Raw genomic sequence first — 16389 nt, forward strand, 5'->3', positions numbered from 1 at the left:
ATTTGTGTTACAAGTTACCACTATACCCACCTTTTTTTCCACGCAGCAATATAAACCACATGCAGAATCTAATATGATGGATTAGTTACAAATACCGGTAAATAACTACTCTACAACACAGACCACATCTGGAAATTGGAGATGGAGAAATTCAAACACTAAAACGCCTTATACACATCTGAAAGCTGTTTGATGGGATTTAGAAGTACACGTGTTGTTTAGCTGAAAATACTTGAAAATCTAGATTAAGGAAAAACGAAAAATTTGTGCTGCTCTGCTCCTTGGGTGTGTCTGCTGCTCCACTACCTTAGCTGTGAGCGCCCAGAGCACAGCCATGTCAGAGGAATGCCGAGTTGCTGCCGCATCTTTCAGAACCAACCCTCCAGTGAACACGAGTGCAATAAATGACACGGGAGTGTTCCTGCAGACTTTTCCCTCAGCTTATCTTCCTTGTAGTGTGACAAAGGTTACATGTTCACTGCATGTGAAGGATAACGCTTTATATTTTAGATAATGTCTTTAGTTTTCCAGGACTACGTCCCAGTAATCAGAAAAGGCAATGGCTGACCGAAACGTGATGGAAGTAGCGTTGTTTAGGACACAAGGTAGTCTCTGCCCCAAGCGTCCGTGGTCTGTGCTTTGCCACCACCTACAGCTGTATATTGCCGATCCTCGTGGGAACAAGCATACTACCACCGCATGTAACGATTTGTTCACTTGTAGCGTGACTGGAGTAAAGCAATAACATAAGTATGCCCTTGTAGTTCCTTTTCCCCTCGCTTTTATAGGCGAATAATCACAAGAAATTCGTGAATACAAGCCAATTAGAATACAATGTTGAAGACATAACTGAACATATAAGCCTCGTAAGGTGTAGAAAACAGTAAATCTTAAAAGTTTATGAGACAGATTATGCGTCAGATTTTTAATTGTAAATTAAATAGAGTTCAAATATCGCGAGATATGTGACGTCAAGCATTGGTAGCAAACGCGCCGTGGTTTCGAGTGGAACAGGGAAACAACCTCCGCCGACCTTTCTTTCAATCCTGTAATCCGTCTGCGTAGGGTGTGCTCTGGGGCTAGTCTCGGCACACATTTTATTATGAAACAAACCAAAAGCTAGAGAGCACACGCAGACATATTTTTATAAGAAAAACAAAAATCGGTGAAGCAGGATTTGATTTGCCAACTCAAGCAACGCGAAGAAGACGCTGCCAACGGATAAGAAAGAAAGACGGAACGAGAAGAACGTTAGCAAGCTAAGCTGTTAGCCTCATTGTTGAAAGCGTGGGCGATTAACTTTAGCCAGGTATATTGTTAACTACTTGTTTTTTACGTTGAAGTCAGTTGTCCTTTCAGGCATACGTGTTAATTATAACATTTGTTTTGCAAGCTACCGAAATTTGAGTGCTGTAAGTGATTGAGAAAATTGAAATTTCAATTTGGGCCGGTCTCATCGGTTAGGCCACGCTCCGACATTTTGCTAATCACGCTAACTAGCCCACGTTGTTAACGGTTAAGCGATAACTGCCTGCATTGGTGTAGAGACGGATAGAAATAATCTCTCCAATCTTAAAAGGCTGATTTTGGTTGACGATTGTCCTCAAAATATCGAACTTGCAGTTGAGACGTAGCCTGAGAACACGCTTTGCCAGCCATGAATCCCAGCGCGCCTAGCTACCCGATGGCCTCCCTGTATGTGGGAGACCTGCACCCAGACGTTACCGAAGCCATGCTATACGAGAAATTCAGCCCGGCTGGACCCATCCTCTCCATTAGAGTATGCAGAGACATGATCACCCGTCGCTCCCTAGGCTATGCCTATGTGAACTTCCAACAGCCAGCTGACGGTAAGTTTACGCGATCTATGTGGAGCATGTAAGGAAATGTGGTACTGACAGACTCCATTTTGAACATGTACCGTGCTACCTCGTTTTATCTTTAATTTTAAACATGTGCTTTATTAAATTATCAACATGCCATACTACTAGAATAATTAAATAACGAAGAAAATGGAAGTAAGTGTAACATATTTGTTTATTTGTTTTAGCCGAAAGAGCTTTGGACACCATGAACTTTGATGTAATAAAAGGCAGGCCTCTCCGTATCATGTGGTCTCAGCGTGACCCCTCACTGAGGAAGAGTGGGGTGGGAAACATCTTCATCAAGAATCTGGACAAATCCATCGATAACAAGGCCTTGTATGATACCTTCTCTGCATTTGGAAACATCCTGTCCTGCAAGGTATCATCCTGTGGTGCCATTTCTCCTGGCTTTGTTTTGTATATGAAATCAACTAATTAGCATGACTAATGATTGGACCGTTTAAAGCTGTTTCAATTAAAGAGTTTCAATTGTGTGGAATGCATGTTGTTTGTGAATGGTTTTGACCTCCTAAAATCTTCCTTCTCCAAGGTGGTTTGTGATGAAAATGGCTCAAAGGGTTACGGCTTTGTGCACTTTGAGACCCATGAAGCTGCTGAACGGGCCATTGAGAAAATGAACGGCATGTTGCTCAATGACAGAAAAGTGTAAGTGTGCCTACTGTTGTACAAGTCTGTGTTTGAAGGAGTGTGATCAAGGTTTGTGTGTGACTGCATCTTGTTCTCCTGTTTTGCCTAATGTACTTTCTGTTGTTATAGAGCTTAGTTCTAAATCGTGAGGGAACTGAGCTGATATGATTTATTACATTTTGGTTTGAAGCGGTGAAGTTCACTTATACAGTATACGCAGTAGCTCTAGAGTTATCACTCTGTATTACATAAGCTGTATGTTGTTTTCCCAAAATGCTCTCTTCAATGTCTGACGCTCATTTTACCAACACAGGAGGACTTTCACCCCATTGTATTTGATTTAAACTTTATCAGAATATATTTTGATGAAGTTAGAAAATACATTTTGTATGTCATGTTATTAACAGATTTGTTGGACGCTTCAAATCGCGTAAAGAGAGGGAAGCTGAGCTTGGAGCACGAGCCAGAGAGTTTACTAACGTTTATATCAAGAACTTTGGCGAGGACATGGATGATGAGAAGCTGAAGGAGTTGTTTAGCAAATATGGTAAGATGGCAAGATTTCAGAGACACACTTTTAATAATCACAAATGCTGTTAGTATGATTTGCTGTGTTATGTGTTGATTAGCTCTTGTGTTTTGTAGGGCCTGCCCTCAGCATCCGGGTTATGACTGATGAAAGTGGCAAATCCAAGGGATTTGGCTTTGTCAGCTTCGAGAGGCATGAAGATGCCCAGAAGGTTAACAGCTTTCTTCTTTCTTGGGGGGCGGGGGACTTTTGGTATCTCCAGAGGCTTTGAAAAAGGCACTTGCTGTAGTTTTTTTCTTTGAATCCACACCTAATCATGACTTTTGTTTTGTTGTAGGCTGTAGATGAAATGAACGGTAAAGAACTGAATGGCAGGCAAGTCTATGTGGGCCGTGCACAGAAGAAAGGGGAGCGGCAGAATGAGCTCAAACGCAAATTTGAGCAGATGAAACAGGATCGCATGACCAGATATCAGGTTTGTTGGCCCATTTCTTGGTTAGAGCACTTTCATGCACCACATTGTGTCACAAGAACAATTTAAGGAAAGCTATCTTGCGTCTGATTGGTGCAGTATTTAATTTCATTGCTGTGATGTTGGAGCATAGCCTGAAGGACAGTAGCAGGAATGCTGAACTACCGTCCAACAGTTTCATTGTGATTTTCCATGTACCAGGGTGTCAATCTGTATGTGAAGAACCTGGATGATGGCCTTGATGACGAGCGTCTGCGCAAAGAATTCTCCCCATTTGGCACCATAACAAGTGCTAAGGTAAAAGCTTTGAGGGGTTTATTTGTGATCGTGAAATTAACAAGGCAATAATTAGACAAAATGCTAACCCATTTTTTTGTTTCCCTAGGTGATGATGGAGGGTGGACGGAGCAAAGGCTTTGGTTTTGTGTGCTTCTCTTCTCCAGAAGAGGCCACTAAAGCTGTAACAGAGATGAATGGGCGTATTGTGGCTACAAAGCCACTGTATGTGGCCCTTGCCCAGCGGAAAGAGGAGCGTCAGGCTCATCTAACCAACCAGTACATGCAAAGGATGGCCACTGTTCGAGCTGTGCCCAACCCTGTCCTTAACCCATACCAGCCTGCTCCACCTTCAGGATATTTCATGGCGGCTATCCCTCAGGTGAGTCAACAACACCCTATTTAGTACTTTTCCATGACATAAAACTCTGTTTTGGTAAACTGTACCAGTGTGCTGTGTTTTTTGGAGTAGCAGTAACTAATGACATGGCTTGATTTTTCTCAGGCTCAGAACCGTGCTGCATACTACTCTGCCAACCAGCTGGCCCAGCTGCGCCCCAGCCCCCGTTGGGCCACTCAAGGAGTGCGTCCTCAGCGTAAGTGATTACATGTAGATTATACGTATGCAGCCTTTACTTAAAAAGAGCTAAAGTCTAATGACTGTTTGCTTCCCCCCCCCCTATCCCCCCTTTCCTTCTTTTAGACTTCCAGAACATGCCCAATGCTATGCGCCCAACAGCACCCAGGCCTCAGGCCTTAAACACCATCCGTGCAACCGCCACCACCAACACCCAGGTCCCACGCATGATGGCTTCTCAGCGTATGCGTAAGTATTTTATCTTTGACTTGACAGGAATCAGATGCATTTAGTCTCCTCATGAGCCGATGATGAGTTGATGCAGTTTTGATCAGGCTCCTCTTGCTGTTGTCATTGCAGCCACACAGGCGCTCAACCAGCGCCCTGCCAATGCTTCAGCCGCCGCAGCCCCAGTGCGTGCTATGCCCCAGTACAAATATGCTGCTGGTGTGCGCAACCCTCAGCAGCACATGGCCTCCCAGCCACAGGTCACCATGCAGCAGGTAAGAATACCACTGACTTTGATATCAGTGGATGTAATTCATAAATATGATTGCTGCAAATTTTCTAAATGTACACCTTCAGGATATTCAACATTAAATGCAGTTGTACTGATTTTTTTTTTGATTTTTTTAATAATTATTCATTTTATTTTCCCCTCTCCCCAAGTGGGGTTCAGACTTTAGAACCTGGCACAGTTATGTGCTGCTTAATAAGCAAAAAGTAATACAAGTATTCATGACTATATGGGTCATTGTAATTCACGGTCTGCTTCAAGTGGTAAAAGTGTGGTTGTGTAGTCATTAACCCCCCCCCCCCCCCCCCCCCACCTTCCTCCTCCTTCAGCCGGCAGTCCATGTCCAAGGACAGGAGCCTCTAACTGCCTCCATGCTGGCTGCAGCCCCACCTCAGGAACAGAAGCAGATGCTGGGTAAATAAGTAGCTCAGATTATAAGGAAATAAGTATAAATGCTCATGGCACGTTATACTCGGTATTTAATTGTTGACTTCTTCCTCCCCTTTAGGTGAGCGTCTGTTCCCTCTGATCCAGAACATGCACCCCAGCCTGGCTGGCAAGATCACCGGTATGCTGCTGGAGATTGACAACTCAGAGCTGCTTCACATGCTTGAGTCACCTGAGTCGTTGCGCTCAAAGGTTAGAGAAACAAGTAATTTCTAATAAATGGGGTATCTCATAAAGGATTAAATTGCTACAGATGGCCTATGCACCTCATAACTGATGTTTAATGGGAAGTGCAACATATAAATTGGTTTCATAAATGTAATGCTTTTGCAGGTGGATGAGGCTGTTGCTGTGCTCCAGGCCCACCAGGCCAAGGAGGCTGCTCAGAAGTCCTCCACCCCTGCTGGTGTTCCCAGCGTCTAAGGTGTGTTCTCAGGAGAGACATTTTAGGTTCATTCATAAATTGTTGGTGTGCAAATCATACTAAAGAGAAGAAGCAAATATGTATTTGAGCCCTGTGTTTTTCTCTCTTGCAGATCGAGCATTTTGAAACCTGCTTCACCGATGGAAAAAGAAAAAAAAACTTAAACATTGAAAAACCTAAAACTCTGAAAACATCGCAAAATGATAAATTATTTCTTAAAAAAAAAAAAAAGAAAACGATTGACTCTGCCAGGTCTAGGGATGGTTTGACTAGACCTTGATCATAAACAAAAATTTGTTGAAAAAAAAATAGCAAAATAGAGAAAATTGAGATGATTAAATTTGAATGCATTCCTCTGTTTTATGTCATTTTACTGTGTCAGTGCTCAGAATATCCACCCACTTTAGGAAGGTGGCAGCTGGGCATCTTGAAAGGTGATTTGTATCGTAAACTACTGGCTGTAATAAACTCAATAAATAATTTGGGCTCTGTTTAGTAAATTACTGCAGTTGTCAACAGCTACAGGTCATACATAATTATTTGCTGTCAAGAGTTGATTTATGTATTGGTTCTATTTTAAAGCACAGCCAGCTTTCCTCCACCAGGTGTCGCTCTCAGGCAGCAGTTTCCAGATTACACACTTTTCTGTGAACTATGTCCCTCATACATTTGATCTCATGCTTGTTTAGCTTAAAAAAAAGGGCCTGCTGGACTACATGCAGAAAAATTGACTATTAAATAAAAGGACAAACAATGTGCTGAATTGATTAGTATCCAGACTGATTGGATCCTGTTTTGTTCCATAGAAACTTTTTCCTGGAATAAAAAAATCTTTCACTTTTAAGATTCTGATAATACTGATTTAAAAAAAAATATGAAATTAACATTGAAGGTTGATAGTGGGGCAGGCTTGAGGAAGCGTCTCATCAGCTCTTAACAATTGAGTTGGATAAGAGTTTAAAGCAAACAGTTGTACTTTTATTTTTTTTGTAATGTGTGGAAGCCAATTGCTGTGTATTTTGTTGCCCTTGAAAGGTCAGCTTAATGAAGCATCAGCAAATGGAAAAACGCTGTAAAAACACAAAACAGAAGTGTGTTTGGGGGGACGTCAATGTGACTGAACCAAAACGGGAAGCATTGCACTGAAGCGGAGAACACTCTTGTGAAAGAGGAAAAAGTGCACAGCAATGTGTGCTGTAATCACATGATTTATATTATACTCTAGTACATGTTTGCTATTAGCCATTCACTTTTGGCTTGTCACTTTTACAGCACTCTTACAGCATTTGTGTATTTTTATCCAACCTTTGTAGTGTTTTCTGTCCACTTAGAGCGTTTTTTCTATTTGGTGGTGTTTCCTTTAAATGCAGTGCATTTGACCTTTCAGGGACACCATAGGTATTCTGTGCTGAACCCCTGAGTGGGTATGTGTGCTGTTTATTGTATCTTGTCTTGAAGTTTCTACAGTTCTTCTTACCTCACAATCTGTGTTTATGTTCCTACACTACAAATTAGTGAACTGTTAAAATTATTAATAGTAGTATATATGCTCTTTCTTCCCATCTTCTGTCTTACTCATTGATACTTTCCAACCAAAGCAGAGGGTTTTTTGTATGATTTCGTTTATACGAAGATGAGGCAGCAGTCAGAAAAGAGTTCCTGTTTCTTCGAATGTCTACAAAACATTTTATCAAGCCAATGTTCCATTTTTGTGCACTTTTGGATGTAGTTGTGAGTCAAATGCTTATTTTTCCTAAAATTTTGGAACAGTGCTTTAATCTCACCTCCTCACACATTCCTTTTTAACCTAGAATCTGTGTTTTTATCAGGACCATAGTGATTACTGCCTGATTGCTCTAGTGGACTAAAATATCTTTTATACATAACCCCAGCTTCTGGCTTTATAGATGCTCTAGGTTCTTTCAGCATCTCCCCTCACACTTGCCTGATTTAGTCCTTGCTTTAAGCTGTGGGACATATTTCAAAACCCAATCCAGTACATGGGTGACCCAAAACAATGTTCCACTGGGATTTCATAGGATTATCCAGCTTTGCTGCTTATGGTGTGTGTTCATATCAGTTTATGGTTCACAGAGGAAGGATTTTCATTAAATACATTTCATCCTCACTGAGAGATACATGTAAATCACCATTGGTGCTATATGTGCCTTCAGTTCTCAGAGGGATCTTTGTGTTAACTATGGTTGTGGTTTTCTTTTGGGGTATAAGGATGAAGTTCTTGTGTAGCCTGATTAGTCCTGTGTAGGCAGCTATACAATGTACAGCATAAACAGGGACTTTGTGCTTACACTGACCTGCATCTATTGATTTAAAAGCCTCCAGCTTACCCTAGATTCCAGCTGCCACATGATTTTCAGTCTTATTCAGACTTTTTGGCAAACTGCCCTATTAATTATCTATAATTGTCTATAAGGAATCCTAGCTTCAAATATAGACATTTTTTTTCCTTTTTGGTTTGTTTTAATATGGCGTTGAGGGTGAAAGTTCATTTAATAATCAGAAGTGTAAAATTTTTATCCACTCACTTGTCACTTCGTCTTGTGTGTGCACCTATGGTATACAGTGTAATCCTCTCTTGCATGGATTAGGTTTGTATGTTTACGGCTGACCTGTCTGCAAGATCTTTCATGTGCTGTAAGAAACCTGTTCTGGTATAGTAATAATAATAATGATAATAATAATAATTTAAGAGTAGTTGTGGCCAATTTCCATGTTAAACATTAAGTAAGTAAGTAAGCCATGGTAATAGAAACCAATTAGTCCTATGCAGTCAAGTTCAGTTGTCCAATAACTGTATACAAGATTTTCTGGTCCTGTGGACCCGCTTTCCTCAAAATCTCGCGATATGATTTGAATTTCCGAGCCAGAACGAGAACTGTGAACAACAGAGCGAGCTCTGTAGGAGCTGTTGTCGTTCGAAACGGAAAGGATAGGTGGGACCGAAGACAGGAAAAATAAGTTGGCAAGTAACTGACGGCACTGCAGTGAGACCAGGGATTAAAGAACTGAAACGTTTTATGAAAAAGAGAGCGTTTCTTCTTTCCTGCTGTCTCCGGAACAAGTGTCACTAGCAACAGACGGTACGTTCTCATCGTTTCTAGCTAACCTGGCTAACTGGTAGCCAATTGCTACCGCTCGCTGTGTTTTGTACTTAGTTAGCTGACTTGCTTTCTGGTAACCATCAGCTAGACAAGCTATGGAAAATTTCTTGTGGCTCTTAGCTTTGTTTTGTTAACATCACGTGCCCTGCTTTACGTTTGGACACGTGTAAGATATGGTGATAATTGTAAGAATAACGTAAACTGTCCTTAAACACAGTGCATAATGCAGCTAACCGAGCTGTGAATCTGATGTCATTGAGAAGTTTAGTACGTTACACCGACTCGTGGTATTATCACTGCGTTTTTGTTTTTTGTTTACTCAAAATAGCTACCAAGAACTATACGATTGCAATACTTTCTGTTTAGCCCATTAAAGGCGTTGGACTTCCTTTAATCGACGTCAAGTACGAAGATAAAAATCGTGGTTTCAGAGTTTTCTAAGGTTTTGTCCGTCACAGAGAGAGTTTACTAAAATGTAAACCACAGATCTGTGTCAGAGATAAATTTCAGCTCTTAGGCACTGACAGCTAAACATACTACTTTACGGAGGCTGTGAATTAGTAAGCGATTAAAGCACTTTTCAGTAGTAGTAGCAGAAAGAGAAAATAACTGTCGTTAGGTAAACCTTGGTAGCATCAAACTAAATCTTATAAGTTGGTATGTTGGGCTCTCACCTATACAAGTAAAATAAAAACATTTTTGGCTCATTTACTTTCCCTAGTCCTTAGCATTTCTTAATTTGCTATTCCAATTTATTTAATATGCCACCGTGAGCTATGATGTTGTAGTAAATGTATTCATTGTATGTACAAAAAATTTAATGTCCCACTTCCCCCAACTGTTATCCGTTTTGATAGTTAACATAACATGATTTGCTTAATGCATTGCACTTGCTCAGTCACTGCTGATTTGGACTGGTGACACTATACAAAAATTATGAGGGATTATTGAGAGAAACACCTAGGAGCCATCCAAAACCTATTTCACTCCACAGCATGATTTTGTTATGTTTTATGACACCTATGTGTGCTTTGAAATATATTCATGTTTGGAACAGCTTCATTGATTTAGTACAAAATGAAAGAAAAGGTCATTCTTCTTCTGTTCCCCGTTTCATCAGTTCGGCTCTGTGTTTGAGGGGAAAAAACAAACAGTGGTAATTGCAAAACTTGTTACTGTGTAAATTTAAGTGTAATAAAATCTTCCTGCCAATTGGCTAAACTGTCTAAACTTGAAGATGGAAAGATGTTAAACCAAGAATTCTCGAAGTCAAACTGAAAAATCTGCAACTTGAAGTTGATGACAGTTGTTCAGATGCTAGGAGCTCACCCACTCATAGCATTACAGCTGTCGCCACAAAGCAAACAAACTATGGGGGAAACACAGTAGTCAAATCAGAAGAATTAGAGATAAAGTTGAACATGTACACCTTGAGAGTTGGATAATATCTCTAAATTAAAACAAAAAAAAAATTGTAACAGATTTTTCAAAGTGTTCCAAAAAAAGTACATCTTCAAATTTCACAAGTACTTCTTGGTCTAGGATAGCTCTGATCACATTATTGATAGTGGAAGTTGCTCTGTTGAGAAGTGAATCATTTTTGTTTTATGACAGCTTCACTGCCCACTGTCGCCTACTGTTGGTATCATATTGTTGGCATACCTGCCAGATAAATGACTCCAAAGATTATCAAACTGTGAAAAGTAGAGCTTGTATCAAGATCTAGGTCCTTTAAATTGGATGCCCTTGTGGTTCTGGTTTGTGTGTGTTGTGTTAATCATTTAGCCCACGTTTTGCATTATCCATCTTATCTGGGATGCTTCTTTGATATAATTTGCAGAGATCAAGTATCTTGTTTTTCATCATTGATTTTCATTCATTGATTTCTGCTTGTTTACTCCTTTGGTTACATCATTTTATGTTATATTTCATATATAAAGAAATATAAATATATATTTATATTTCTGCCTCTTCTATCTTTTCTGTTTTTGTTACATTAATTTTTAATCAGACATTTGAGTGGTGCATTTAGAGAATCACAAATTACTTCTATAGTTAAATTAAAATTTAATATAATTTCATAATATACATAGAAAATTATTGTCTTTGCTTTGTCGCTCAATGGTAAAGCTTTCTACTGGAAAGTCCTCCAGATGAGATCATTTTGAGGTTAATACTTTTATTGTGCTTAATGAGCACTAGAGTCTGCTCCCTGGAGTCATCAGTGTTTGGGTGTGAGAGGCCACTATGAACTTGGCAGCGTGTTGCCTAGACCTGTGTGTTCTTCCAAAGAAAGGTCATTAGCCCAGCATGATGATCTGGACCTTTATTTTCTGTGTGTGTATGTCAGGACCCCATGACCCCCACAATCCCCCCACCACCGCTCAATGGTAAACACAGCTGCAAGGTTAGGTGATGGTCTGGTCTGGTCAGTGCATTAGAGGGCTTCTATTACGAACTATATCTATGCAACTGATTTGATCCTGCATACATTTTTTTTAATGCTTTGAAGTAGTCTTGGGCGATATATTGAATATACTCGATGTATCTGGAGTTTTTCCATTTGCGATGGTTAAAATGTCTTCATCGTGATCATCGAGAATAAATTGCCATGGAAATATTAAGCCGAATGCATTTAATTTACTGTGAGTTTTGTTTCCTCCCACACGCCGCGATGTGTCATTAATTTCCCCCTCCCAACCGCAAAATTTTCTACCTGGCCCAATGCATTGAGCATGCGTGTTTATATACTACCAGATAGGGGGGGAAAAATGGCGACGGCCGGAGTTCCAGACGAGCAAGGAAACGAGACTTGCTGTCATTTGGATTTCACAAGGAGGGTGTCGAATAAAATGCGGTAATTTGCAAAACATGGCATAAAACTATTGCTAAGAATTTATTCCACCAGCTGAAAAGTCATACTCTGCAAAATGAAGACTGTTTTAAACTCCGCATGTCAACGTCTCCCCACACACCAAAGAAAATAAGGTTAAATAAACCTGTTGTGATACCTGTGACTGTTCTTGGTGAGTCATTTTTATAGTCACTGCTACATTTTTTAATATAAGTACAAAAGAGCAACGTTTTAATTTAAATTGTTTTATTTTGTCTCATGAATTCTTGCTTGATGTAAGAATTCAAGAGACAGACTGCGACATAGTCATTTGTGAAAAACCTCTGTGTGCAATGGTTAGAAAATGGTTAAAACACTTCAAATTATTCAGGTTTTTTTTGTATTCAAAGTAGGAAAAAAAACATTGAATGGTCAATTTGAAGGAGTATATCAGTGCAATTTTGGGCACCATATGGTTGAGAATAACATTTGTTTTTGGAACATTGCTTCGCTCCGTATTACAGGACTGTTTAGGACATAAATATAATCTTTCTTGCTTTCTTTCTTGCTTTCTTTCTTTCTTGCTTTCTTTCTGTTTTTGCTAACATTAATACTTGAACAACCAGCAGCACATTCATCCATAACAGCCGGTATTTTAAAATGTATTTCACTTTCCAATAACAGGCCTTATAGATGGACATTAACTGCAATAATAACATGAAAGACTGGTAAACACTTGGTGAACATTGCAGTCATAATCGGTTCTTGTTAATCCCATAAAATACTGTCCAGTCGCATGCTACACCTCATCACGCACAAAATGCAGGGATTCTCTACTAGACCATCTTCTTAAAGTGCCCTGCATGGTTTGGTAGATTCTTCACAACACTTGCAAACCACTATCCTTTCTGTCACCATATGGCAGCGTCAAAAAAAGAAAAGAAAAGTGAAACATGCTATGTTGTGGACGAATCTTTTTTGCTTCTTTAGTTTGATTTTCAATTTTAAAAAAAACTTTTTTTTTCACCTTCCTTCTCTTTGTAATGAACTCCATTTTCTTTCTCTTTCCTGTTCAGACAATTAGCTTTCTGCCTACACCTAGCATTGTTGCTATCAGGCAGCGACCCGTCAATGTTTTGGAGTGTATGTAAGCATCAGTGCAATGGTTACATACCCATAATCCTTTGTTATGGCAAAGCTACAGAAACGGAAAATTTTGGGAGACAGTAAATACTGCAATATCTATATTTTGAGTAGTGCTGCTACTCGTTCCTCCGGCACATTACTTTAACATATTGAGTAATCTATTACTCAGCAGGCCTGCTGTAGACATTTGTGTTTGCTAACTATGAGTGGCTGATTGCTATTCATGATAAATGAAAATGTAGTGAAGGAGGTTATTGAAGTCGGACTCGTATTTAGATGCTCTACATATTCCTTTTTGATCTAAACATGTATGCAGTGCAGTCACAATTAACATGTAGGCCACCTCTTGGACTGCTGTGAAAGACAGATTTACATCGTTTTAAAAGAGTCGCTGATATCAGAGGTTTTTCTTGCACCTCTCTGGCATGGATTTTAAATTATTATTTTCACCCTGCACAGTATAATAGAACTATTTCCCTACTTCCACTATAATTTTGGATTCTTTTGTGTTGCATACTTGCAATTTACTCATTAATTTCTCTCCATTTCATACCCTCTTCCTGAGCTGTTAGCTCTGTCAGCTGAGCAGAAATGCCAGGATGCTTACCTCATCCTGCTCCCCTCCTTTTGAGGGAAGTCTGAGAGGTTTGGGGGGTGGGGGTGGGGGGAATAGGCAGGCAGCTGGAGACTGTACTGGCTTTGTTGGGGTTGGAAACTTTTCCCTTTCTTCTCCCTGTCTGCCTGCTAGCTTCTCTTTGTACATTAAACAATGCCCTCCCTGTTCACACTGCTGTTGTGATTGTTCTTTGCACTTTTTTTAATTCTTTGTATTGCTTAGTCACAATCTGAACACAATCCATTGAGTTTTTGATGTTGTACACCTCATAAATCTTCTTTTTCCTTTGTCTTTTTAGGTGGCGTATATTACATACAATCTTGCATATCATTTTCTGCTACATAGGAAGATAGTCAAATAATCATGCTGGCATGTTTTAAATGTCTTCTCTGTTCAAATTAGTACAGTTAAATCTACCAGCTCACTACACACACCTCCAGACTTCAGCTTGCTCCACACTGTGGCGTAAAGGGTGGAACTCTGTTTGACTTTCATCCCACATCATTCAGTAGTGGTTCAGCTTGTCTGCCAGGATGTTGCTCGGTGTCTGTTCATGATGCAGTGGAACTCTTAGTTCTGCATTGACTGTCCCCAAGCCCATAGAAGCCCAGGAATGTGCATAGAGGCAACATTACACATGAGACCGGCAGGCCAGGAATGCAGCTGCAGTGAGACTGACTGACTACACTGGCTCAGCTGTGTGATGTCCGTTTCTTTCCTGTCATCACTGCTAGTTGACATAGCTATATCTCAATATACCTTTTCATCCACTCATCTTTAAATCTTCTGTCTTCACTTGTCTGTTGTATATTTCTGTCTCTTTGTTTATCTACAATTCTCAGTATACCGTGTGCCAATCAGTGAGTCCACATACTTTTTGTGTGTGGTTTTCCTTGTCCTCTCATATTAGTCCTTCACACCCTGCTTGTCAGTTATATATAAAAAAAACCCAAAACATCTCACTAGTTAACTTCCAACGGGTAAAGTCTTTTACTTGGTAGAGAATCCCAGATGCGGAAAGATTAGCATTCTTCTGCGGTGCACACAGGGTTGTCCTGTCCTTTCTGTTGCATCAAAAGAAGGTGCTTTAACCTCCATGGCCTCAATGCTTGAACATGATTTTCCTTTCACTCATTCTGACTGAGCTTATGTTTAACCAGAATGTCAACATCGGAGGAGGAAAAAGAAAACACATTGGGACCTTTCAAATATTTTGTCATTGTTTAGTTGTGTATGTATCTTGTGATGCTTGTTCTTTTCATATCAAGAATTCAATGTCATTCTTTTATGGCATAGGTTAGAGGTTACAAATATAAGCAAATGCTGCACCCGTCTTATAAATCTTAAAAATGAGGAGTTTAGTCATTCAAGTATGTGCAAACAATTTGGAAATTCTTAAATCATATGGTACACATTGAGACGTTATGTCTGTGAAATAATGATGATGATTACATGGAACTGTCATCAAAGTCATATGTCTGGAGATGGTTAAATCTCTCAAGCATGAAAGAAACTTTAACACAGTTTTTAGTGAACTTTTTAGGTACATTAAACAATGCCTAGATATGTAATAGATTCTTGTTAATGCCTTTTGGGTGACTGTATCGGGATATTTTTGCACATACATGTAAGAGATTTTAAGTATATGGGAAAACATGAATCACTGCCACAGGAAATCTGTGCTGTTGTTGAGTTTATTGTACCCATGGTTCTCAGCATGTATTTAGTGTGAGGCGTACTCTCCCAGGCTGCAACAGGTCAGTTGAGGTCAGTACTGGATCTGGTCTCTCTCTGTCTGTCTGTGTGTGTGTGTGTGTGTGTGTGTGTGTGTGTGTGTGTGTGTGTGGAATGCCAAATAAACTCAGTCACCAGAGAAATCTGTGGTACATCCACTATCCCTCATCTTTCTATGTGCTGTCACTAATCAGGGATGTTGACATTACATTAACTAAAAGATTTTTCTAGTTAACTCGCATTGCCTCTTACTGTGTTTTGTTGCTAACAGGTGTAACAATAAAGTTAAATTTTAACAAACTAAATGATAATGATTGTAGCAACTAATGTTATAAGCAGAAACCAGCTCAGTTTATGCAACTGTTTGTTCACTATGGGAGTGTAAACAAGATAATTTGTCTTTGTGAATGTTGTCTGAATGCTTCTGAGTCTTTAAAGTTGAACCAGTGCAGAAGTACGAACAGGAGGCAACTCTTGTTGTTGCTGAAAAAAACAAAATTGGCTCTACAAAGGTCTATGGTGAAAATGGCCCTTTGCGCTGTAACTTCAACACTTTCTTGATGAGCTTCTAGTTTTAATAATCTTAATAATAGTTTTGTAGATTTTGGTCCTGATAGGAGGCTAAAGCTGCACATATGTCTGAGTGCTTATCTTGTGAGCACAACACATAAATGCAAATATGCAATGTCTTGGTTTTACAGTCAGAGCTTCTCTTGCTGGCCACGTCCAGATTCAGGACACCCAACATGTAAAGGCTCAGGTGTCCACTTTGTTTAGCATTTGTTTGTGGAAGATATATTTGTTTGCAAGTTAGGTTTTTATTTATATATCACATAAAATGCATCTGTGATGAGCTTGAGACTAGATTCTCTCCATACCTTTTTTTCTGCATTTCATGGGGTGTGAATAACCTTTATTCCAAATGTGTTTAAATATATTTTACAAATCCGTTTTACTTAAGTCTGAGAAAGGATCAAGGCTGCAGAACCTGTGTGGAAAATGAAATGAGCTTGTGAAGATGTAAGAATCAGTTTGTTTGTTTTTTTTGCCTATTAGTTTTCATCAATTACCTGTGAAAACAAGATGACTAGATCCAATCAGAATTAAGTTGTGTAGTGAAATGGGAGGCAGTGATCCAATCAGAAGTAATCTCCTTGTGTAGCAAGGTTAGATTTTCCCAATT

General features: G+C 39.6%; 1 protein-coding gene across 1 annotated transcript; it reads left to right on the forward strand.

Annotated features, from left to right (window-relative positions):
• The first annotated feature begins 1010 nt into the window (after positions 1-1010).
• On the forward strand, positions 1011-6237 carry LOC146377152 (polyadenylate-binding protein 1A). The gene is made up of 16 exons (XM_084943510.1): positions 1011-1309; positions 1624-1850; positions 2051-2244; positions 2416-2531; positions 2921-3060; positions 3159-3253; positions 3380-3517; positions 3716-3811; positions 3900-4172; positions 4296-4386; positions 4494-4616; positions 4728-4870; positions 5214-5298; positions 5393-5523; positions 5665-5755; positions 5868-6237. Exons 2-15 carry the CDS (start codon positions 1658-1660, stop codon positions 5752-5754), a joined length of 1908 nt encoding a protein of 635 aa, XP_084799636.1. The 5' UTR covers positions 1011-1309; positions 1624-1657; the 3' UTR covers position 5755; positions 5868-6237.
• The last annotated feature ends 10152 nt before the right edge of the window (positions 6238-16389 follow it).

This window comes from Perissodus microlepis, chromosome 11 (assembly GCF_051167445.1).
Source record: "Perissodus microlepis isolate ML-2025 ecotype Zambia chromosome 11, ASM5116744v1, whole genome shotgun sequence".
NCBI lineage: Eukaryota > Metazoa > Chordata > Actinopteri > Cichliformes > Cichlidae > Perissodus > Perissodus microlepis.